This window comes from Manis pentadactyla, chromosome 9, assembly GCF_030020395.1.
Source record: "Manis pentadactyla isolate mManPen7 chromosome 9, mManPen7.hap1, whole genome shotgun sequence".
NCBI classification, from domain to species: Eukaryota; Metazoa; Chordata; class Mammalia; order Pholidota; family Manidae; genus Manis; species Manis pentadactyla.
In genome coordinates, this window is record NC_080027.1 from 46,509,112 (window position 1) to 46,533,524 (window position 24,413).

Consider the following 24,413-nt stretch of genomic DNA (forward strand, 5'->3'; position numbering starts at 1 on the left):
TCTATCCCTAATTTAATGTCATGTTGTTATCAACTCATCTTTACTGAAGACTTCCATGATTTCCACAGACAGCAACTCTTTTCCCACCCATATTTCAGTGGTTAACATAATATTAGATTAAATTCTGTACTATAATTTAATAGTACATAATTGGGTTTGCAAACACACACTGACTCCTGGTGAGCATACAGTTCAACTAGTGGAAGAAAAAATGGGGCTTCTAGAGAAGAGTTTGAGATCTGCGAGTTTTAATGTACTGTGGGTATTAGTCAGCTAATTGCCCCTTGCCCCATCTGACTGCCAGCTCAGTTCAGCTCAACTGGAGCCCACTCTTCCTTAGATTACAGCAGCCTGCAGGATTCTATCCAGGAAAGTCTTCAGGTGTTGTTCAAGATCCTAGCCGTTCAAAAGTCGGGAGACTTACACAAAATAGCTTTGGAGTGGGTGACCATCATGCATGGCCTGAGTGAGTACAGGCCTCTAGCTGGGCTGATGGATGGGACCTGAGGTGGGATGGCCTGAAGGGATGGGGTGAGAGGTGGGGGTTAGATGGGGGAAGATTGGAAAGACAGAGTGAGGACCTCCTTTAGGGATACTTCTTGGACTGAGGTGACCAGGTCTTTATTCAGAGTGGAAGTTTTATCTCCTCCAAGCAAGGTCTCTGGGTCCTGCTGAGCAGAGTATTTTGGGATGGGGCATCCCAAGAGGTCAGAAGCAGGCTGGGGACCCTTGCAGAGGCTAGAACCCAAGCCTCCCTCCATGATTCCTCTGGCTGTTCACACAGGTGCCTTGCTGGAGGTGTGGGTGACTTTCCAGCAGAAGTGGATTTTTCTGAATAAAGTTCTGCATGAGATGAAGATCCAGTTTTCTAGTTCTGACCTGGTAGGGAAGTGAGGCGAGGCAGGGTAGACCAGGGCTACTGAATAGCAGGCTCAGGGTGGGAGGGGAAGCTATGCCTTCACATCTGCCCTCACTTTTACTCTCCCGCCCTGCAGGACTTCCGTTTTAAGGCCATGGATGATCAGTATCGGACCCTGATGCGAATCTCTGTAGCTGATCCCCTGGTTCTGTCACTTATAGTGCCCAGTGGCAAGCGGAGCCCTCACTTCCAAGGCCACCAGTTGCAACAACAGCTGCATGCAGGCTCCATGGAGTTGGAGGGTATCATCATGGGTCTGGAGAGCGTGCTCTATGGGGTGTGCGCTCACTTCCCCCGCCTCTTCTTCCTCAGTGACAGTGAGCTGGTGGCCCTGCTGGCTGCCCCACTGGAGTCATGTGAGGCCCAGCTCTGGGCACGACGCTGCTTTCCTCATGTGCATGCTGTGAGCTTCAAGTCCAGCCCAACTGATAAAAACATGGGTGACCAGGAGTCAAGCCCAAGCTCACAGACTCAGGCAGAGGCGCTTGCAGTGCTAGGTGCAGGTGGGGAGGAGATGAAGCTGCAGGGACCCCTTCCTCTGCATCCTGATCTCCCCAAGTGGCTGGCCTCTCTGGAGAAGGGTCTGCGTTTGTCCCTGGTGCACATGCTGCAGGACTGTGTGACTGCCCGTCTTGCTCTGTGTCCATCCCTAGACAAGGCCTTCAAGCAGCTGCCCCAGCAAAGCCAGTTGCCCCTGCAACTGTATGTCCACCACTGGCTGGATTTAGTCCAGGCCTTCCCATGGCAGTGTGTGCTGGTGGCAGAGGAGGTGGTATGGAGGGCTGAGATGGAGGAGGCTCTGCTTGAGGGGAGGGCCCCGGCCATGGTTGCCATGCACGTGTGCAAGCTTGAGGTACTGGTACATTTTGTACAGGCCCAGAGGGCCTCCCAGGGTGGGCAGCCTCTGCCCTCTGTTCGCCAGACCAGCCTGCTCAGTGCCCTGCTGGTCATGGCGGTCACTCACCGGGATACAGCACAGCTGCTACAGGAGCACCAGGTCAGTGAACTGACAGATTTCCACTGGGCTCGCCAGCTCAAGTACCACCTGGGTTCACCCCACACCTTGCCCCAGAATCCCCTGCAGAGTCTCAAGGCTGTTGCATCTACTGAGACTTCTCCATCACCAGCTGCATGCTGGATAGAAGTGCTGGGCAAGTCCTTCCTGTACAATTATGAATACCTAGGTCCCAGATTGGGGTCTCTACCCAACCTGCTACCTGAGCGGCCAGCCCTGGTACTATTATTGGCCCTGGAGGAGGTGGCCTGTGGGGTCCTACTGGGCCCCAGTGGTATAGGCAAAACAGCCACAGTGAAGAGCCTGGCACAGGCCCTGGGACGCCAGCTGGTGGTGGTGTCCTGCTTGCCTCAGATGGAGGCCCAAAGCCTGAGCAACTACCTGAATGGGGCCCTACAGGGTGGTGCCTGGCTGCTGCTGGAGGCAGCTCAGCATCTTCCACTCGGCTTGCTCTCTGCCCTGGGACAGCGCCTGGCCAAACTGCAGCACCTCTATGCCCCACTGTACCAGAAGGCTTCCCAAAACAGCAGTACCATTGACCCCACCCACCCCCAGCTGCTTGGCAGTGGCTTCTTTGAGAAACATCACGTGGACATGCGCCTCGGCTATGGCTGTCTCCTGACCCTGCGTGCCCTGAGCCCTGCTGTGCCCGCCAACCTGCACCTGCTGCTACGGCCTGTGGCACTGGCACTGCCTGACCTGGAGCAAGTGGCAGAGCTGACCCTGCTGGGTGCAGGGATACAGGATGCCTGTCGTATGGCTACCTGCCTATCCAAATTCTTCTCCCTAGAGTGTGAGCTGGTGTCTGGGCCACTTCCCTGCCGCTTGCCACTGCTCAAGCAGGTACTGGAAGACATGATACAGGATCTAAATGTGACCAAAAAGGAAGCCAGGTCCCAGCAGCCCCACAGCCTAGCTGCCATTGAGGAGGCTGCCCTACTGCGTGCCCTGCTTCGCTCACCACTGTTTAGCATCCCAGATGGGGCCCACCTGCACAACCTTCAAGAGCTGCTCTGTGGGCTGTTCCCTAGTGCCAGGCAGGTGCTGGCAGAGCCCAAAACCTCCTACCTGAGCAAGCCGCTGCTGGTGAAGAAATTGCGGCAGGTAGGCCTGCAGCCCAACTCTGACATTTTGGGGTCCTTGGAGCAGCTGAGCCAGGCCCTGGGCCGGGCCTCGGGTGTTTTGCTCATGGGCCCTGCAGGCAGTGGCAAGACCACTTGCTGGCGCAGCTTATTCAAGATCCAGAATCAGCTGGCAGCCATGGAGGACACCTCTACCCAGGGCTGCCAGCCTGTGGAAATTACTCACCTGTATCCCAGTGTCCTCAGCCCCCAGGAGTTCCTGGGCTGGCTAGAGGGCCCCTGCTGGCACCATGGCATCTTCCCCAAGCTGCTTCGTGCAGTCAGTTGGTGTAAGACGGTGGGCCCAGAGGGGCAGGTGCATGGATCGGTGGGGACCCAACACTGGATAATATGTGACGGAGCCCCCGGTGCTGCTTGGCTGGACTCCATCACTTGCCTCCTGGGTGATCCCCCCCAGCTGAGCCTTCCCAATGGGCAGCAAATTGCACGCCCCCCCGGTACTTTCCTCATGATGGAGGTCGGAGATGCAGCAGGCATGTCCCCCACGGCGGTGGGCCACTGTGCCCTGGTCTGGTGTGGGGGTCAGCAGACTTGGCAGGCAGTGCTTAGAAGCCTGATGACAGCCCTGCCCCGTGAGTACCACCTGCAGCAGCAGACAGTCACTGAGCTCAACCACCTGGCTGAAGTGCTGGTGCCTGCAGCCTTCGGGTTCCTCAGCCGCCAGGGGGCCAGCTCACTGCTTCAGGCACACGGGCAGCGGGCTGTTTGCCCAGGTGTGGCTGAAGTCACCAGCCTTGCCCGCATCTTGCATTGTCTGCTTGACACCCGCCTGCGCATAGAGAAGGAGGAGAAGGCACATGACCCAGGTGAAGGGAAGGGAAAGGACAGGGCTGGTTTGAGGGCTGGGATATAGTTGGAGCCTGGGACGTGGATTCTTTTGTCGACTTGGGCCTGGGGACTAAAAGGGAGAAATGATAGAGCCAACCTGTATTCTCCTCCACTGCCACCCGTGTTTTTTCTACTGGGGCTTCTATCCTGGCCATGGTGAACTTTGCAGAGGACCTCAACTGTAGTGATTCCATAGCCCAAAGCTTCAAGTCCTCAAAAAGGAGCTCTCTGAACCGGCCCCAGGTTAACAGCGACGATGTGCCTAATCAGCACAGGGAGCACTTGCAGGCTGTCAGCAGCTTCCTTTTTGCCTTGATCTGGGGCTTTGGAGCCCACCTTCCCTCCAGGTATCTACAGCAGTGGGGGTCGGGGGTATAGAGGGCTGAGATGGACTGACCCTGGGAGTCCAAACCCAGGTGACATCACTGTTGGGGAGGGTGGAGTATGTGTATGTTGCAAATGGAACTATTGTAACTGTCTACATTTTTGCTTGTATGTTCATGTGAGCAGGCTCTGGCCCCTCTTTGATACCTTCTTGAGGGATGCTATTAGTTGCCTCTCCAACTACCCTGAGCCATTACCCTCAGCCTTGGTGTTTGATCTACATGTATGCCCTGAGGAAGGGACCCTGGTGCCCTTCACTGGCGAGTACCTGTGCAGCCGCATCAATGGGACTTCAGGCACCTTTAGCCCTTCTCCTCAGGTGTGAACACAGTAGGGCAGTAGCTGGCATTGAGGTTCAAGGAGATACCCTGGGGGAATCCATGTTCTAGGCCCAGCTGAGGCCCCCCTGCTCCTGTTCTTTGATATGTTTTCACAACCACAACATCACATGAAGTGTTCTGCAAATGCAGCTCTAAGACTAGATCCCTAGACCTTTACTCTCAGCTAGATCAGTGTCCTAAACCGGAGCTTCCATAGTAAGCCCAGCTCTTGTCCTGCAGACCGAACGCCTCTTGTATGTGGTGGACCTACTTCTGTCAGAGGGACACCCAGTGCTCCTGGCTGGAGAGGCAGCAACAGGGAAGTCAGCCTTCGTGGAGGTGCTAGTGGAGCCACATCACCCTTACATGTACAGCCCCATCCATCCTGCCTTCAGCACCTCCCACCTTCGCCTTCTGCTGAGCCGAGGGGTCCAGGGCCAAACACAAGCCAGCCCGTGGCCTGGGCGGCACCTGAATTCTAAAGGCTCCCTCCTCTTCCTGCTGGAGGATCTGCACCTGGCTTCTTCTGGTGAGGCACTGGGAGAAGGGAAGGAAGGAGTCGTCATCCTTTGAGACAGTAAAATCCCTAGCAATAAGTACTGGCTTTCATATACACACCTACAGACCAAACCTCAGTGTTGTATTCTTAATATTTTCTCATTCTTAATATTTCTCATTTGCTGCCTGAACAGTCTTACCCATCTCTGTGCTTTGACTGCTAAATCTTTACCTCCAACCCAGGCGTCTCTTCCAAGCACCAGACCTGTTTATCCAGCTACCCACTGTATGTCTCTACCTTGTTGTCTCATTGGCACCCCAGATCCCCCCTCCACACTCATCTCCCCCACAAACCTGCTTCTGTGTGTCCTCTTAATAACTGATATTACCATTCATTCAGTCACTTATATCAGAAAGCTTGTTGACATCCCCCCATCTCATCAGTGTCCAGTAACCATGTCTCTCAATTTTGCCTCCTAAATATCTCTCAAATCTGTCCACTTTTCCATCTTCCTTGGTTCAGACTGTCATTACCTGGAACTTTGGCAAAAGTTGCAAAGTTCCTTGTGATAGAGCTTTCTTCTCTAGCCTCTTACATTCTGTGTTCTACAGGTGTCCAATAAGTCAGGTTTCTGTCCTCTGGGATTGCTGTCTTCTCAGACAATATGTCCTCCAGACTAGGTTAGATCTTCATCCAGTGCTCTGTACAAAATTCTGTGATAATCATGATCCTTTAATTGTATGATTACTTGTCAGTCCCTTCCACTATACTCTTAGCTTCATGAGAATAGAGATTTCTGTCATTAATTTGGTAACTTCACAGGAAGTAAGTGCTCAGTAAGAGTTTGTTAAAGATAAGAGGGGAGAAAGACACTGTGATGAAAGCTGAGGATATTGAACTTTAAAGTTTCCAAAGTGATATGCCCTTAGATGATGACAGGTTCAGAATAGGGTCATGGGAATGGGAAGAAATGCTGTATAGGGGCAGAATGGTGGAGTCAAGGAAGTCAATGTGCTAAATGCATTAGATGAATTGTCCCATTAGACATGGAAATTCCTTATGTGTTGTAGAAAATTTGAACCGAGTAGTGTAAGTACTTAATAGGAGGTACAATTTACTGAGTACTATATGATACATGCTCTATCTATGTCATCTTTAGTGTTCATAAAAGCCTGTTAAGATGGAGATTTGTTATGATTATTTTAAAGATTAAGAAACAGAGAGATTTTAACACTTGCATCTAGCAAGTAAGTGTCGCAACCAAGATTAAAATATAAGTCTGTCAGCACCAAAACATGCAATTTTTTCCAACTTATTATTTGGCTTTCTCAATGAATTTGCACAAATAATCAGGATGTCAGGAATAATAGAAAGGGTAAATTCAGATCTGTGAATGACAACTGAGAAGAGATTTCAACAGGAAGGTTGAAAACATTGCAAGCAACATTGTAGAATGAAGTATATTACAGCTGGTAGTGTAAAAGATGTCCTTGGGTGACAGCCACCAAAACATCCAGTATAAAATAAAAACTTAATAGATATACAATGAAACAAAAAACCATGATCCACTGTCAAGAGAAACAATAAAAACTGTTCCTGAATTTAGCAGACAAATACTTTACAGCAGCTATTACAGAAGGATTTACATACTTAAAGGAAAATATCATCTTAATGAGTGAACATATAATTGCAGCAAAGAAATACAATAACTGAAGTGAAAAATTAACTGCATAGCTTAATAGCAGACTGGAGTTGGCAAAAACAGAGACAGTAAACCCTGAGGAATGGAAAAATATTGGCTATGACTAGAGCTTCAGTCAGACACATATAATTGGAGTTCCAAAAGAAAAGGAGAGTGAGAATAGGGCAGAAAAGATCTTTGAGGAAATAATGACCAAAACCTTCCCAAATTTCTTGGAAAATACTGACTTTCAGATATAGAAAACTCAGTTATCCCCAAATAAAATGATGAAAAGAAAAACACACCTAGGCATATCTAGTCAAAGTGCTGGAAATCAAAAAACTTTGAAAGTAGTCAAAGAAAAGACACATTATGTACAGATGAATAACATTCAGAATGATGGTTAACTTCTCAACAGAAACAAGAGTCCAGAGGCTAGTGGAACAACATCTTTAAAGACTGCAAGGAGAAAAAAAAAACCTCTCATTGTAGAATTCTCTATCCAGTAAAGATACCCTTTATAAATGAGGATGAAATAAAGGGATTTCAGATAAATGAAAGCTAACAAAATTCACTGCTGCCAGAACTGCACTGTAAGAAGTGCTAAAAGATGTACTTCAGGCAGAAGGGAAATAGTATCATACAGGAAGTCAGGTTTATAGAAAAGAATGAAGAGCATCAGAAATGGTAAACGTGAGTACATATAAATAAATATCTTTTCATCTCTTAATTTCCTTAAAAGACAGCCTATAGTTTAAAACAAAAAAATGACATTTTTAGATGGAGTTGGGAATATAGGTAGAAGTAAAAAAGAAATTGGAACAATAGTAAAAGGATAGGGTGGAAACAATGAGTAAAATGAATTATATTTTTGTAAGATTCTTATATTTATGAAATGTAAAATAAGAAGGTGAAATAGGAAGTGAGAAAGGTCATGTATGAAGTAGGAAGTGGCACAATATTACTTCCAAGCATTAATAAGTTAAGGAGGCATATTGTTAGCCCTGAAAAATCACTAAGTAATAACAAAGATAATAGTTAAAAATTCAATGAAGGAAATACAGTGGGATATTAAAAGTATATGTTATGTAAAAAGCAGGAAATGAGCAACAAGAGGAATTAAAAAATAAAACAAATAGAAGACAAATAAGAATGTGATGGACTTAAACTAACCATATCAGTAATTACATTATATGTAAATGGACTAAGCACTCCAGAGAAAAGGCCAACATTGTCAGACTAGATGAAAAAGTAAGACCTAGGTATATGCTATCTAAATATGTACTTTAAATATAAAAACACACACAAAAATATTTTTTAAAGTAAAATATTTGCTATAAAAAATAGTGTGCATAAGAAAGTTGGTGTGGCAATATTAATACCAAAGCCTATCAAGACAAAGGGCATTACCAGAAATGGAGACCTGGGCATATTTTAATAAAAATAGTCAATCAGACATAAAACTCCTAAATGTCTATGCACCTGAAACAGAGCTTCAAAATAGGTAAAGAAGAAAAAACAAATAAATGGAAATTAGGGAGAAAAATATCAAGTCCAAAATCATAGTAGGAGATCATAATAGTTTCTTCCTTGATGCATAAGTTGTTTAGAAGTGTGATCAAAGAATTTGAGAATGTTATAAGTATCTTGTTGTTACTGATTTTCATTGCATTAGTAAGAGAAAATATTCTATAAATTGTAATCCTTTGATTACAAAGTAGGAGACTTAATGTTACTCTTAATAATTGATAATCAAGAAAAGAAAACAAGGATATAGATTTAAATAACACTGTCAACCATACTGACATTTACAGAACATCATATGCACCAACTTCAAAATGCACTTTCTTTTCAAGTGTACATGGAGCATTCACCAAGGTAGACTATATGCTGGGGTATAAAATAAGTCTCAAAACATTTCAAAGGATTACAATTTTTGGGATATTTTCTCTTACTAAAGCACTAAAAATCAGTAACAACAAGATACTTATAACATTCCCAAATTCTTTGATCACACTTCTAAATAATGCATGCATCAAAGAAGAAACTACAAGGGAAATTGGAAAATATTTTGAACTGAATAATAATGAAAACAAAATATATAAATATTTGTGGGATGTAGTTAAAACAGTGCATTATGATCAAATGGGGTATATCCCAGAAATGCAAAGTTGACTAAACATTCAAAAATCAGTGCAATTCATGACATTAACAGACTAAATGAGGAAATGTGTAAGATAATCTCAATAGATAAATAAAAATCACTTCATAAAATTCAACATATTCCCAAAAAAGAAAATTACAGACCAATATCCCTGATGAACGTAGATGCAAAAATACTCAACAAAATATTAGCAAACCGAATTAAAAAATACATCAAAAGGATCATACACCATGACCAAGTGGGATTCATCCCAGGGATGCAAGGATCGTACAACATTTGAAAATCTGTCAACATCATCCACCACATCAACAAAAAGAAGGGCAAAAACCACATGATCATCTCCATAGATGCTGAAAAAGCATTCAAGAAAATTCAACATCCATTCATGATAAAAACTCTCAGCAAAATGGGTATAAAGGGCAAGTACCTCAACATAATAAAGGCCATATATGATAAACCCACAGCCAACATCATACTGAACAGCAAGAAGCTGAAAGCTTTTCCTCTGAGATCAGGAACAAGACAGGGATGCCCACTCTCCCCACTGCTATTCAACATAGTACTGGAGGTCCTAGCCATGGCAATCAGACAAAACAAAGAAATACAAGGAATCCAAATTGGTAAAGAAGAAGTCAAACAGTCACTATTTGCAGATGACATGATATTATAGATAAAAAACCCTAAAGACTCCACTCCAAAACTACTAGAACTGATATTGGAATACAGCAAAGTTGCAGGATACAAAATTAACACACAGAAATCTGTAGCTTTCCTATACACTAACAATGAACTAATAGAAAGAGAAATCAGGAAAACAATTCCATTCACAATTGCATCAAAAAGAATAAAATACCTAGGAATAAACCTAAACAAGGAAGTGAAAGACCTATACCCTGAAAACTACAAGACACTCTTAGGAGAAATTAAAGAGGACACTAACAAATGGAAACTCATCCCATGCTCCTGGCTAGGAAGAATTAATATAGTCAAAATGGCCATCCTGCCCAAAGCAATATACAGATTTGATGCAATCCCTATCAAATTACCAACAACATTCTTCAATGAACTGGAACAAATAGTTCAAAAATTCATATGGAAACACCAAAGACCCCGAATAGCCAAAGCAATCCTGAGAAGGAAGAATAAAGTGGGGGGAATCTCACTCCCCAACCTCAAGCACTACTACAAACCCACAGTAATCAAGACAATTTGGTATTGGCAGAAGAACAGAGCCACAGACCAGTGGAACAGAATAGAGACTCCAGACATTAAACCAAACATATATGGTCAATTAATATACAATAAAGGAGCCATGGACATACAATGGGGAAATGACAGTCTCTTCAACAGATGGTGCTGGCGAAACTGGACAGCTACATGTAAGAGAATGAAACGGGATCACTCTCTAACCCCATACACAAAAGTACATTTGAAATGGATCAAAGACTTGAATGTAAGTCATGAAACCATAAAACTCTTAGAAAAAAACATAGGCAAAAATCTCTTGGACATAAACATGAGCAACTTCTTCATGAACATATCTCCCCGGGCAAGGGAAACAAAAGCAAAAATGAACAAGTGGAACTATATCAAGCCGAAAAGCTTTTGTACAACAAAGAACACCATCAAAAGAACAAAAAGGTACCCTACAGTATGGGAGAATATATTCATAAATGACAGATCCAATAAAGGGTTGACATCCAGAATGTATAGAGAGCTTACACACCTCAACAAACAAAAAGCAAATAATCCAATGAAAAAATGGGCAGAGGAGCTGAACAGACAGTTCTCTAAAGAAGAAATTCAGATGGCCAACAGACACATGAAAAGATGCTCGACGTCACTTGTCATTAGAGAAATGCAAATTAAAACCACAATGAGATATCATCTCACACCAGTAACAATGGCTACCATCCTAAAGACAAACAACAACAAATGTGGGCGAGGTTGTGGAGAAAGGGAAACCCTCCTACACTGCTGGTGAGAATGCAAATTAGTTCAACCATTGTGGAAAGCAGTATGTAGGTTCCTCAAAATAGAAATACCATTTGACCCAGGAATTCCACTTCTAGGAATTTACCCTAAGAATGCAGCACTCCAGTTTGAAAAAGACAGATGCACCCCTATGTTTATCGCTGCACTGTTTACAATAGCCAAGAAATGGAAGCAACCTAAATGTCCATCAGTCGATGAATGGATAAAGAAGATGTGGTACATATACACAATGGAATATTACTCAGCCATAACAAAAAAACAGATCCTACCATTTGCAACAACATGGATGGAGCTAGAGGGTATTATGCTCAGTGAAATAAGCCAGGTGGAGAAACACAAGTACCAAATGATTTCACTCATATGTGGAGTATAAGAACAAAGAAAAACTGAAAGAACAAAACAGCAGAAGCACAGAACCCAAGAATGGACTAACAGTTACCAAAGGGAAAGGGACTGGGGAGGATGGGTGGGAAGGGAGGGATAAGGGCAGGGAAAAAGAAAGGGGGCATTACGATTAGCATGTATAATGTGGAGGGGGCATGGGGAGGGCTGTGCAACACAGAGAAGACAAGTAGTGATTCTACAGCATCTTACTATGCTGATGGACAGTGAGTGTAATGGGATGTGTGGGGGGACTTGGTGAAGGGGGAAGCCTAGTAAACATAATGTTCTTCATGTAAAAAAAAAAAAAAAGTACTGGACAATCCTGGTTAAAAAAAAAAAATTCAACACATTCATGGTAACTCCCAGCAAACTGGGAGTAGAAGGAAACTTTCTCAATTTGATGAAGAGCATCTAATAAAACCTATAATTAATTACATACTTAATGGTGAAATATTGAATACTTTCTCCCAAAGATCAGTCATAAAGAATGTCCACTCTTACTGCTTCTATTCAATATTGCACCAAAGACCCACATTAATGCTATAAGAAAAAGAAATAAAAGCCTTTAATATTGGAAAAGACAAAGTAATACTGTTTCTACTGGCATATAACACTACAAAGAATATCCTAAGATAATCTAAAAAAAACAAAAATAAAACAAAACAAAACCTACAAAATTACTGGAATAAATAAGTGAATTTAGCAGGGTCACAGGATACAAAGTCAATCTATTGAAATCATTAGTATTTCTATATCCTAGTAATAACTGGAAATAAAAAATCTTAAAAATCATATAAATGTATATAAAAGCTTAAGTATTTAGGATTAAGATTAATGAAAGATATACACTGAAAATTACTTAATATTCCTAAGATAAAGGAAACAAATAAATGGAGAGACATACCATGTCCATGGATCAGAGATGTCAATATCTTTAAGGTGCTTATTCTCCCTGAATTGATCTAAAGATTCATTGCAGTGTCAATCTGAACTGAGCATGTTTTTGTTTTTGTTTCTTTTGGTAGAAACTGTCAGGCTCATTCTGACACTTATATGGAAATGGAAAAAACCTAGAAGAGCCAAAACAGCCTTGAAAAAGAATAAACTTGAAGGGCTTACAGTAGTGATTTAAAGACTTACTATGAAGTTACAATAACGAAGAGAGTGTGGTCTTAGTGTAAGAACATGGATACAGTCTGATGGAACATAAGAGAGAATCTGATATACAGTCATATATGTCCAATTGGTTTTCGAAAAATATGCCAAGATAATTCAATGGGAGAAGGATAGTCTTTTCAATGAATGGGGTGGGAACAACTGCAAATCTTTGTTGGGGGAAAAATGAAACTTCAATTCTACCTCATGACATACAAAAAAGTCAAGTATAAATGGGCTACAGACCTTAATTTAAAAGCTAAAACTATAAAACCATATTTTTTTTAAGTTAAGTTGCAGAAAAATTTTTGTGACCTTAGTTAGAGGAAATGATTTATTAGGACACAAAAATTTAATTTTACCAAAATTAAAACCTATGCCCTTCAAAAGACACTGTTAAGAAAATGAAAAAATAATCCATAAACAGAAAATATTCATGATACATATATCTGACAAAGGACTTACATCAGAATATGCAAAAAGCTCTTACAACTCAATAAGAAAAAACTTTATTTAAAAAAAAATGGACAAAAGAACAGATACTTGTCAAAAGAAACATGCATGAAAAGATGCTTGATATTACTGGGCATCAGTGAACTGCAAATTAAAATCACCATGAGATAGTACTTCACACCTATTAGATTATGATTAGAAAGACCAATAATAACAAGTATTTGTGAAATGTAGGGCAACCGAAACTCTCATACTTTACTGGTGGGAATATAAAATCATATAACCACTGTGAATAAAAAAATGTGTGGCAGTTTCTTCAAGTTAAGTATATACTTACCATATGACCCAGCAATTCTATTTGTAGGTGTTTACCCAAGTGAAATGAAAGCACATGTATCTTCTCAAACATATACATGAATGTTCATAACAGCATTATTCTGAATAGTTAAACCTGGAAACGTTTATGTCCATCAATGTGTGAATGGATCTACATATTGTGGTATTTTCCTAATGGAATACTTCTCCACGATAAAACTGAACAAACTACTGTTATACACAAAGCACAGATGAATCTCAGGACCATGCGCTGTGAAAGAAGCCGGGCAGGGTAAACTACATACTGTATGATTCCCTGTATATGAAGTTCTAGAACAGGCAAAGCCAATCTATAGTGACAAAAATCAGATCAGATAGAAATTCCTGGGACAGTATGTAGGACTGACAGCAAAAGGGCCTGAGGGAACTTCATGGAGTGATAAAAATGTTCTAAATATCACTGGAATGATGTGTAGACATGTATACATTTGTCAAATCTCATTGAGCTATACATTTAACATACATTTTATATAAATGGTCTGAGTAAAATTGTATGAATGTGTGCATGTGATATTAACTCTGCTCTCTCTGACTGTGATGATTACACTTTTCCTTCTATTGTGGTCAGATCAGGTTTCCATCTGTCTCAGCTTCTAAACCTTTCTAATGAATAATTGGTCAAAGAGGTAGGATTTGGCAGGAGAAGAGAGAAGAAATTACCCAGGCTTAGGGAGAATGTAGGGGAGAAAAAACTACTTACTAGACATCACTGAGTCCTGACGCATTAGATGCACAAAATTCCTTTAGAACCCTGTGTGTGCTGGAAGTAAACCCAGCAAGGCAGGGATACAAGGAACAGGGTGATGCTCATGTGGACTCATGCACGTCCTCGCTATTATTCGTCATGTCCCACAGACCCAGAGAAGAGCTGTCAGCCAGTGCTGGAGACTCTGCGCCAGGCCATGGATGGCACCATGTATGCCCACAACACGCTGGAACTGCAGACTCTGCAGCCTGTAGTCAATTTCCTTGCCACTGCCACAGTGCCAGGCTTCTGTGAGCGCCCACTGTGCCCACGCCTCTTTCGACTCTTCACAGTGCTGGCCCTGGGCAGCGTGACCCAGGCCATGCTGCTGAGCAGGCACACGCCTAGCACCCAGGCCTGGCTTGAGCGCTTACCTTCTGTGGAGCGGGAGGAGGTTCTAGCGAGAGCCCTGGTCCAGGCCTCAGTGGAGGCCTGGGAGGTTGTGGGCAACTGCTTTATGCCTTCACCCCTCCACCCACACTACCGCTTTTCCCTGCATTCTGTGAGCCAACTACTGGGCACCCTGCAGCTACTGCCAACCAGAATGGGCTCCCGAAGTTTTCTGGACTATCCCAACCACAAGGAGCACTTGCGCCGGGTGTCAGGCTTGCATGGCACCCACCTGACAATTATGATGACCACGCGCAATGTGGTGCGTCTTTGGTTGCATGAGGCACAGCGAACTTTTTGTGACCGGTTAGACAGCCCTAGAGAACGCTTCTATTGTGCCAAGCTGCTCCTAGAAGTAGCTCAGAGTGTCTTCTGCTCCAGGCCGCTGCCCCAGAACTTGGGCAAGGGTTATGAGGAGGAGGGGGAGGAGGAGGAGAGGGTGCCTGAAGTGGAATCTGAAGGGGAGTTGGCCCAGTGGGAGGACTTCAGTAACAGCGGCAGTGAGACAGAGGAGGAAGAGGGCCCCTTTGGCCTTCCAGGCACCACCGGCTCACCCCCTAGGAATTTAGGTCTAGCCCCTTCCACAGCACCAGTAAAGCGGGAGACAGCAGAGAGCGTAAGAGAGAAGGTAACCCAGGAGGAAGGTACAAGGGCCTCCAGCTACAAGAGGTCCAAGAGCTGGGGGCAGAAAACATCCCAGACGGACCTCGTCTCACCCCTGTTGTTACCAGGGCTACTACTCTGTCCCCAGGAAAAGCCCTCAGATCTGGTCTTCAGTCAGGAGCTGTTACGAGGGTCCAACTCAGAGAACCCCAGCTTGTACCTGGAAAGGCAGTGGGAGAACCTGATGGAGCAGCTGGCCTCCACAGCCGCTCAGCTGAAGCTGAGTCCCCACCTTGCCCAGTGTCACTTCATGGCCCAACACGTGGCCCGCCTGGTCCGGGTCCTGGCCAGACCCTGCCAGCACGGCCTACTGCTCTCAAAGGGTCCAGGTACTGGGCGCCGTACTGCCATCACTCTGGCAGCTGGTATTTGTGAGGCCCGCCTCTTCCATCTGCCAACTGGGTCCGAGGAGGCCATCCTCCAGTGTCTGCGGGATGCCTGCTGGCATGCTGGCGTGTCAGGCCAGCCAGTGGCCCTGCTGGTGCCCAAAGGTGTGGCTCTTATTACCCTTCATCGTCTGCTGGCCTTGGCGACCTTGGGCAGTTTCCCTGGCCAGTACACAGAAGCAGATCTGGAGAACATTGAAGAACATCTCCTCAGGGAGAACCTTAGTGTCAAGCAGAGCATCAAGAAGGAAACACTGTTGCAGAGGTGAGGCCAAGAACCCTACACCAGGGGCTGCTTTTCTCTTGCTCTATCCTGGCCAAAGGGCAAAAAGAAATGTAGGAGCTGCTGTGAGGGCTCAGATGATCAGAGCTAAGGGACAAGGGTTGGGACTGGAGCCTGGGGTGGGCAACCAGGGATAAAGGGGAGGACAGTATGTGAACCCCTGGCCCACAGATTTTACCAGCAAGTATGCAGCCACCTGCACATGTTCATCCTGATCGGAGACAGCCAAGCCCACAAACAGATGCCTTCCACCCTTTTCCTGAGGCTTCTTCAATTGGCCCTCGCTAGCATTGACCATTATGAACCCTGGGACCAAGACTCCCTGGTCAGTGTGGTCCAGCACCACCTGGAGGGTGTTCAGAGTCTGCCTCTCGATGGTGAGCCCTTTTTACTTGACCTCACTACTCATCTCAGCTGGTCCTAATGAAGATTATTACTGAGGCCACGCGTTCTCTCTCTAGAACATAGTGAGCCCCCTTCCCCTTTCCTGCCCTCACTCCTAGCCAGGAGAGGGTCCCTTTCCTTTCCTATTCTCCTACAAGCTCACAAATTCAGGCTAAAGCCATGCCTGTTGCAGACACCTTGAAGTGCCCAGACCTCCAAGCGTCAGTTCTCAATGTGGCCAAAGCCATGGCTCTCATCCACCTTTCGGCTGCCAGCTACCATGGGCACCTGTGCCCTGAATTGCCACTCGTCACTCCCAAGACCTTCCTAGACTTCCTGGACACCTTTGTGCTGCTGCAGCAACAGATGACTCTGCAGATAAAGAACAAGGCCCAGCGGTGAGTGGCCCCTGTGCCCTGCACTGCATCCCCGCCCCCTGCTTCCTTGGGTCCACTCACTGGCCCTTTGTGTCTCCAGGATCCAGAATGCCCTGGGGAATCTGAGAATGCTGAGTGAGCAGCACAATGCCCACTCCAAACTGGTCCTCAACTTGGAACAGCAGCTGAAAGCCTCCCTCAGGGTAAGGGGGAAATGAATTACAAGGCATGCACAGCGGGGTCACAGCAGGAGCCCAAAAGGGAACTGGAGAGGAGCCAATCACACTGAACCTTAGTTTCTGTCTCCTGAGAGTCCTCTTCCCCCAGGGGATCTCTCTACTCCCTGCTGCCTCCCCTCTAGAGCCCAGGCTCAAAGTTCCCCATGGTGTAACTGAGACCAGGCTGATTCTTTTAAATTTAGGAAGCCTACCTGGTTTCCTGCATTTGATTGTCCCTAGTACCTGGATTGTGTGAAGTTCAGTATGCTCCCCAAGGCCTCTATTGATATCCACTGGGAACAGGGCAGGCATTACATTCCAACAATCACCTCTCTGTCTTATCCTCCCCTTAGTCATCTAAACCAAATCCCAGGAATCATTCTGGATCCCTCCATCTCTTCTCAATTTGTTCATTTATTTATTACTCTACTCAACAAAAATTAATTGAACTCCACATTTTTCTCCACTCATTAATATTTATGTCTGTGTCTACATCTACATCTATGTTTACACTTAGATAGACAGATGGATAGATAGAATACTTGTCATAACTTTTCAAGGTAGCTGTCCTTTTTCTCATCTTACAGAGAGTTTAGAATGAGGATTAAGTGAGCTCTTATATGTAAAGCTTAAACTTAAAGGTGACTTACTGTGGTTTTACTGGCATATAGTAAGAGCTCAATAAATGTTAGCTCCTATTAATACTAAATTAGATTGTCTCCTAATAAGAGAGATAAGACATATGAGTTGTCTGAGAAAGAGACCTTGCCTTCCTGGTACCTAGTTTACTGGAAGGTATAAACTCACTGAGGCAATTACAAAATAGTGTATTATGACAGAAAGTTCAGGGTATGTGAAATATCAGGAAAGACTTTCTAAAGAAAGCCTAGTGCCACAGTATGTAGCACAGAACCATGTGTAGAACATGGTGTGCACTAAGAAATTACCTTAAATATGTAAACAAGTGAAGTCTATCAAAGTTGATACTTGAAGGTTAGGTGAGATTTGGCACAGAAGGGAGTGGGGAGGAAGAATATCATGGGCTAAAGTAACAGCATGTACAAAGGTCCAGAGGCAAGAGTGTGCCACACTGGAGGAACTCTAAGTCAGGAAAATCTGGACAGGAGAGTGCTGGGAGAGGAAAGAGATGAGGTTGGAAAGATGAGCAGAGGCCATGGGGTCATGGAGGCATTGTAAATCAAATGAAAGAGTGGCCAGTGTTAAGGGACATTATGATGATGATATGTGGGTTTTAGAAAACCAGTCTGGTTGCAGCATGGAGAGGGGACTGCAGGAGGGGGAAGAAGAGTGGAAGCTAAGACACCAGTTAGGAAGCCTGTGCAGAAGGTCAGGCATGAAAGAGCATAGGCATGAGCAATGGGCAGTGGGAATGGGAGTCCACATGAGAGACATTTACGTGGTAGAACTGAAAGATCTGAAGTGGGTTGGATTTGGGAGAATAAAGGAGATGGAGTCAAGGCAACAATTGGGTTTCTTCCTTAGGAAACTTGGGTGTATTTTGCCACTTCTCTGAGAAAAAGAACACATGAGACCAGTAAGATGGCAGGAGATACAAGGGGGCATAGCCAATACATTCATTTTCGGACATGTAGAGTCTGAGGGACCTATGAGACACTGAAGAAGAGATTTCCACTAAGCATATAGACATGTGGGTGTGGGGCTTGTGGAAGAATCTAACTAGAGGTAGGGATTTGGAAATTGTTAAAATATAAATGTAGTCAAAGCCGTGAGATTAAGGAGAGGCCATAGAAGTATAGAATGAGAAGAGAAGGGGGCCCTGAAAAAATTGCTGAGGACTGTTTAAGGGTTGGCAGAGGAAGAGATTATGAAAGAGCAGCCACGGAAGTGGGAGAAAATCAAAGGAGAACCTGGTATCCTGAAAGTCAAGGGGGAAGAATGTTTCAAGAGGGAGAGAACTGTCTTCTCTGACAAATGCCACTGATCGGTCAAGTGAAATAAAGAGCATAGCATAGGCTTTGGATTTCAGATTACCTGGGCTTGCATGGCAGGTCAGGAAAAGCACCACACACCTGTGGCTACATTACTAGATGTATGACTCACAGACTGTGGTGAGTGACAGTCCCAGAGCTCAGTCTGTATCTGTGGCCTTTTTGGAGTTCAACTGGGTCACCCTATCAAGTCAAGTGAGGAGGATGCTAGAGTCCCAGGCCTGCGGGGTCTTCCCTTAGAGTACTGTCACCTGGCCCAGCATCTGGAGCTACAGAGCCCGCATCCCTGTTCGCAGACCCTCAGCACACTTCAGCAGCAGCTAGAGCAAGGCAAGCTCCTGTACAAGCAGCAGCTGGCAGAGTGTCGGAAGCAGGAGAACCTCATTGAGAAACTGACCAAGCAGCGGGATGCCCTGCGGGCTCAGTATGAGGCTTTCCTGGAGCAGGTGGGCTCTTTGTGCCCAGAGGGGAGGATGGGGTGACCAGTCATGGAGTCTCCTGGGGGAGGGAGCAAAGGTAATAGGATGGCTTGGGGAATGGTCCCTCACAGAGACTCCTAGGAGGAGATGATCCCTCCTGGCTCACCTTGAAGAAAGGACATTTCTGAAGCCCACTTCAGGAATGCATCTCTCCTTGTTTAGATGGGCAAAGCATTTCTGGGGCCCCTGAGCCAGCTTCAGATGGCTGACTTTGAGGAGCTACGGAGCTACCGGGCACCACCAGATTCTGTGGTCCAGGTGACCAATGCCCTGTGTGACTTGTTCCACCGTGAAACAGGCTGGGCCAGTGCCAAGCAGCTGTTATGCACTGAGGACTTTTATCAGGTAGGGAATGTCGGACACAATGGAGGGGAAGAGTGGAGGCATCAGGGGGGACTTGGCAGGGCGAGGATGTTGGGGTGAGGCTCAGAACATCTGTGTCTTCCCCCACCCTTCCTAACACACTCCCCCAGGACCTGGTATTCTTCCACAAGGAGAGGATGACGGACTCAGAGATGCTGAGGTTAAACCTAGCTCTGCAGGCTCCAGGTATGAGCGATGCCACCTTGCGGGCAGTGAGCATTCCTGCAGCAAGCCTGGCAGCCTGGCTCTGGGCCATTCTGTACCACGGGGCAGCACAGCGCCGAGCACGGCCCACGGGCCTGCTGCTGCGGCAAGTAGAGGCCACGCTGGCTCGGGAGCAGGCCCGCCTGGGCCACCACCAGTTCCACACACAGGAGATCCTAGAGCACAATTTGACCCTGACCAATAAGCTGGAAGATGCACAGGCTTCCCATAACCTGGTGGTAGAGGATCTCAGCCAGGCTCAGTGTGGCCAGTACAACAAGTGGCCCATGAAGGCTGCACTGCTCATGCCCATGCATTCCTGGACTGCAGAGCTCCAGGTAACCAGCCCCTGCCAGATTCCCTCCAAGTCCTTTTCTGCACCACTGCCCATGCCTCTTCAGCTGCCATGCCTCTGCTTTTGTGGCCTCACTGCTTCCCTCTTCCCACTCTGTCCTTCTATGCATTCCTCCATACCCTGGCTTGCTCCCTCTCTGCCTGTACCATCCTCGCTGGCCTATAGAATGAGGCCCTCTGGTTTTCCCTTCCACACCAGAACTTGAAAGTGCACTGTACGACTGTGTTTGGAGATGCCATCCTGTGTTCAGCTGCCATCACCTACCTGGGTCCCTTCCCAGCACTGCGGCGCCAGGAGCTACTGGACAAGTGGCTGGCTCTGTGCAGGGGCTTTCAGGAGCCCCTGGGCCCAGATGATGTGGCAAGGGCACTGAGGCAGACGGAGAAATCTGTCGCAGTGCTGCCCAAGAGCCCCCTGCTCTCCATATGCTCTCCCTTCAGCCTTCTGTCCTTGCTGAGCTCTGAATCCGAACAGTTCCAGTGGGACCGAGACCTGAAGCCCCAGGCAAAGACAGCCCGCCTGGCAGGCCTGCTTCTGCGAAGTCGCAGCCACTACTTCAGCTGCCGTTGGCCTCTGCTGCTTGACCCGAACAACCAGGCCCTCATCTGGCTGAACCCACTGCCTCTGGAAGACTCTAGATACTTGGCCCCAGGGCCCACCGAGGGCAGAGGTAAAGCCAGGGATGATAAACACAGTGCTTTGTGGGTGTCTGAACTGCCCAACACTCTAAGTCATGTGTGAATTTCCCTTTCATAATGTAGACACTAACTTTTTGTGGCCAGGGTATTCCAGAGTTCATCAGCCTACATGATATTAACAAATTAGGACTGTCTACAGAAATTTACCTACATTTTTGGACCATATTGAAATGATTCTGAATCTCCATGGCTGGCCAGTCCATGATCTCCCATTTCTCTGGTCTGCTTAGCACTACTGGAAACTTGGCCTCAAAGCTTTACTACCCAAGTTTATTCCATGTTCAGGAATTCTAGGGAAATATTTCTATTGGCTCTGCTTGGATCTGGGACTCATCTGGGTGGAGTGTCAGAAGGAGCATTTCCTAAGGGAAGGAAGTGAGAGTGTTTATTTCCTAGAAGAAGGGGTTAAGCATTGCACTGGTGAGAATAATAGACATCTACAATGGAACTATCATAAAGTGGTCCATAACATGGGCTCTATAATCAGACTATCTGGGTCAGATATCTGTCCTCTTCTAGCTGTGTAACCTAACGCCAGGTGCTAAATCTCTCTAAGCCTAAGTTTATTTGCTAGTAAAGAGTCCTAATTATACCCATTTCATAAAGTGTTGTGAGTATTAAGATAATTCACATAAAAGGGACTCACACAGTGCCTGATATATAATAGGTTCTCAAATATATTTGTCATTGTTACTACTGATATATTATTGCTACCTTTATTACAGTCAACCCCTTGGCTGTCCAGCACGACTTTCCACTGTGCTCATGCACCACTGCAGAAATGCCCGTTATACAACTATCACATATGTACCTATAAGTGAATTCACTCCCTCTCTGATAGAGACACCCTGAAGAAACATCTGGCTCCTGCATCCAATTCTGAATCCAGGAACTCTGAATGATGATCATGCTCTTGATCGGATCTGCATGTGGCTCTTCATGATTATGTAGCCTATGATATATTACATGCTAAATCTCACTATACCCATACACTTGATATGCAAAGTGAAACAAAGTCAAATTAAGACAACTACAAAAAAGTTCCTGTTTAGAAATTTTCTAGGAGTAAGAAACACACACTGTATATTTGTCTGTAGCATGTACCATATAATGCCAGACAGAAATACTAAGGCATATGATTAACATCGTTTCTCTGACTATGGAGTGTGTTCTTGGACAGCCAGTTCATCTGTCCTGGGTTCTGACAAACAGTATAAATTTCCATGCCCATTGTCCCCAGGCTAGCTGTGAAAGGAACGTTGGGCAATAGTACCCTGTTTATAGCTGATTTGCCTTAAATGTCCACTTCTATTGGAATGGGTGTAGGGGTTTAGGATTTGCCTTAAAATTAAGCAAACACAGATCACTTGTTAGAAGATGGGGGATTTTCTGGCTAATCCCCTTATGTCTCTCATCTTTTTCCCGCAGGTTTCACTTGTAAGGACTCTTATTAGCTATTAACCAATGCCAGAAATCTTAGTACATTCTTGTTCTTAAATCTAAACCCTACCTCTGGTTTCTGTCTCCTAACATTGGTTCTGGGGGCTCCGTCAGTTCCACTAAGCCTCAGTGCAGTTGCCATCCATCTAAACCCCAGTCTTCACATTAAATATATAATAAGAAATAGTTTGAGTAGTGAGCTTAGGCCATGGAATATAGTCTCTATTATTTTGGGCTGTATTCAAAAGGCAGAAGGCAGAGAAATCAAAAGGCAGAGGGATACTGTTACCTTTGTCAAGCAGGGAATCCAGAGAGAAAAGGGCTTGGGATGGATCTTGAGAACCAGGCTTCTTTGATTTTTCTGGCTCCCCCAATGTCCCATAATGTCCTAGTCCATGCAGCATGAGGTAGAGAATCATTTTTACAAATCACCAAGGTGCATGAGTATCTGATCATTTGTGGTCTGAAACTGTTTGATATGAGCAGAAAGGAATTCCCTTAAAGATTTTTCTAGAGGTTGATTCTCTCCTCTAAGTAGAGAAGCAATCAGCATGTTCTAATAATTTCCATTAAGTTCATTAAAGTTCAGTGAGCTCATGGTCCAAGTCCCATGAGATAAGTCAACTTCTTACCACACTTCCAGTAGAGAAAAGAAAATCCTCATTGCCCTCCCAGCTTCTGTGTCAGTTAGGAATGCTGTCACTACCAGCAGCAAAAACCCATCTTACCATGGCTTAAACAAACAGGGATTTATTTATTTCACATTATAAGAAGAACTGAGATAAGCAGGCTCAGGGCTTCAGTGTGGCCTTCAAGCAACTAGATTCTTCCATCCTTCTGCTCTACAATCCTTAGCATGTTGGTTTTCCACATTGTAGTGGGTAGAATGGTGGCCCGCCAAAAGATAATAACACATTGTAACCCCTGGAACCTATGAATGTGACCTTATTTAGAAAAAGAGTCTTTGAGGATGTAATGAAGTTAGGGACCTTGAAATGAGATCACCTTAGATTTTCTGGGTTTGCCCTAAATCCAGTGACAAGTGTCTTTATAAGAGACAGAAGGAAGTCCATGTGAAGATGGAGACAGTGGAGTTATGTAGCCACAAGCCAAGGACTCCTAGAACCACCAGAGGCAGGAGGAACAAGGAAGGAATCTCCCTTAAAGCCTTCAGAGGGAGTTTAGCCTTGCTGACCCCTTGATTGTGGACTTCTGGCCTCCAGAACTGTAAGAGAATAAGTTTCTGTTGTTTCAAGCCACCATATTTGTGGTAATTTGTTACTAAACTGGCTGCCATACTTCCAAGCTTCATGTCAGAGTTGCTACTAGCCATTCTGTCCCTTTTATCAGGAAAACCAAAGATCTTCCAGAGTCTGGATAGCTAAATGTGGTAGACAGAGTCTTGGCCTCCATTATAGTTGTTTTCTTGTGTTACTCCTGTAATTATGTTACATGGCAAGAGAAACTTTGCAGATGTAATTAAGGTTACTAATCATTTACCATAACATAGAGATATTATCCTGGATTATCTGGGTGGGTCCAGTGTAATCATGTGATCATGTGTGCCCTTAAAAAAAAAAGGTAAGAAGAGACGAAGATATGGAACACAAAAAAGATCCAATGAACTGTTGCTGGCTTGAAGATGGAGTGGGATACAGGGAAAGTGTGAGACATAAGCAGTGAACTGGAAGAGGACCCAAATCCCAGATGAGAGCTGCAGTCCCACCTGATGTCTTGATTTAGCCGAGCATAACCCTGAGCAGAGCAGCCAGTCACGCTGTACTGGGCTTCTAACCTACCAAACTGAGAGAGAATCAATGGGTGTTGCTTTAAGCTGCTAAATTTGTGGTCATTTGTTAAACAATAGGAAATGAATACACTAAGCTATGGATATGGCAATCTCCTCTTGCCCACTTTTTTTTTGTATCATTAATAGACAATCACATGAGCAACACTGTGGTTACTAGATTCCCCCCATTATCAAGTCCCCACCGCACTCCCCATTACAGTCATTGTCCATCAGTGTAGTAAGATGCTATGGAGTCACTACTTATCTTCTCTGTGCTATACTGCCTTCCCCGTGCCCCCCCACTACATTATGTGTGCTAATTGTAATGCCCCTTATTCCCCTTCTCCCTCCCTTC

The 24,413-nt window shown here is 45.2% G+C and overlaps 1 protein-coding gene across 1 annotated transcript in view; it reads left to right on the forward strand.

The window, feature by feature from the left end:
• DNHD1 (dynein heavy chain domain 1) overlaps positions 1-24,413 on the forward strand; it is a 72,878-nt gene that overhangs the window by 39,076 nt on the left and 9,389 nt on the right. The window contains 14 exon segments of the mRNA XM_057508203.1: positions 341-466; positions 785-882; positions 996-3,882; positions 4,074-4,251; positions 4,415-4,607; positions 4,849-5,137; positions 14,170-15,763; positions 15,953-16,158; positions 16,359-16,563; positions 16,643-16,745; positions 19,027-19,176; positions 19,372-19,554; positions 19,683-20,114; positions 20,330-20,801. Coding sequence (XP_057364186.1) covers positions 341-466; positions 785-882; positions 996-3,882; positions 4,074-4,251; positions 4,415-4,607; positions 4,849-5,137; positions 14,170-15,763; positions 15,953-16,158; positions 16,359-16,563; positions 16,643-16,745; positions 19,027-19,176; positions 19,372-19,554; positions 19,683-20,114; positions 20,330-20,801 — 7,116 coding nt within the window.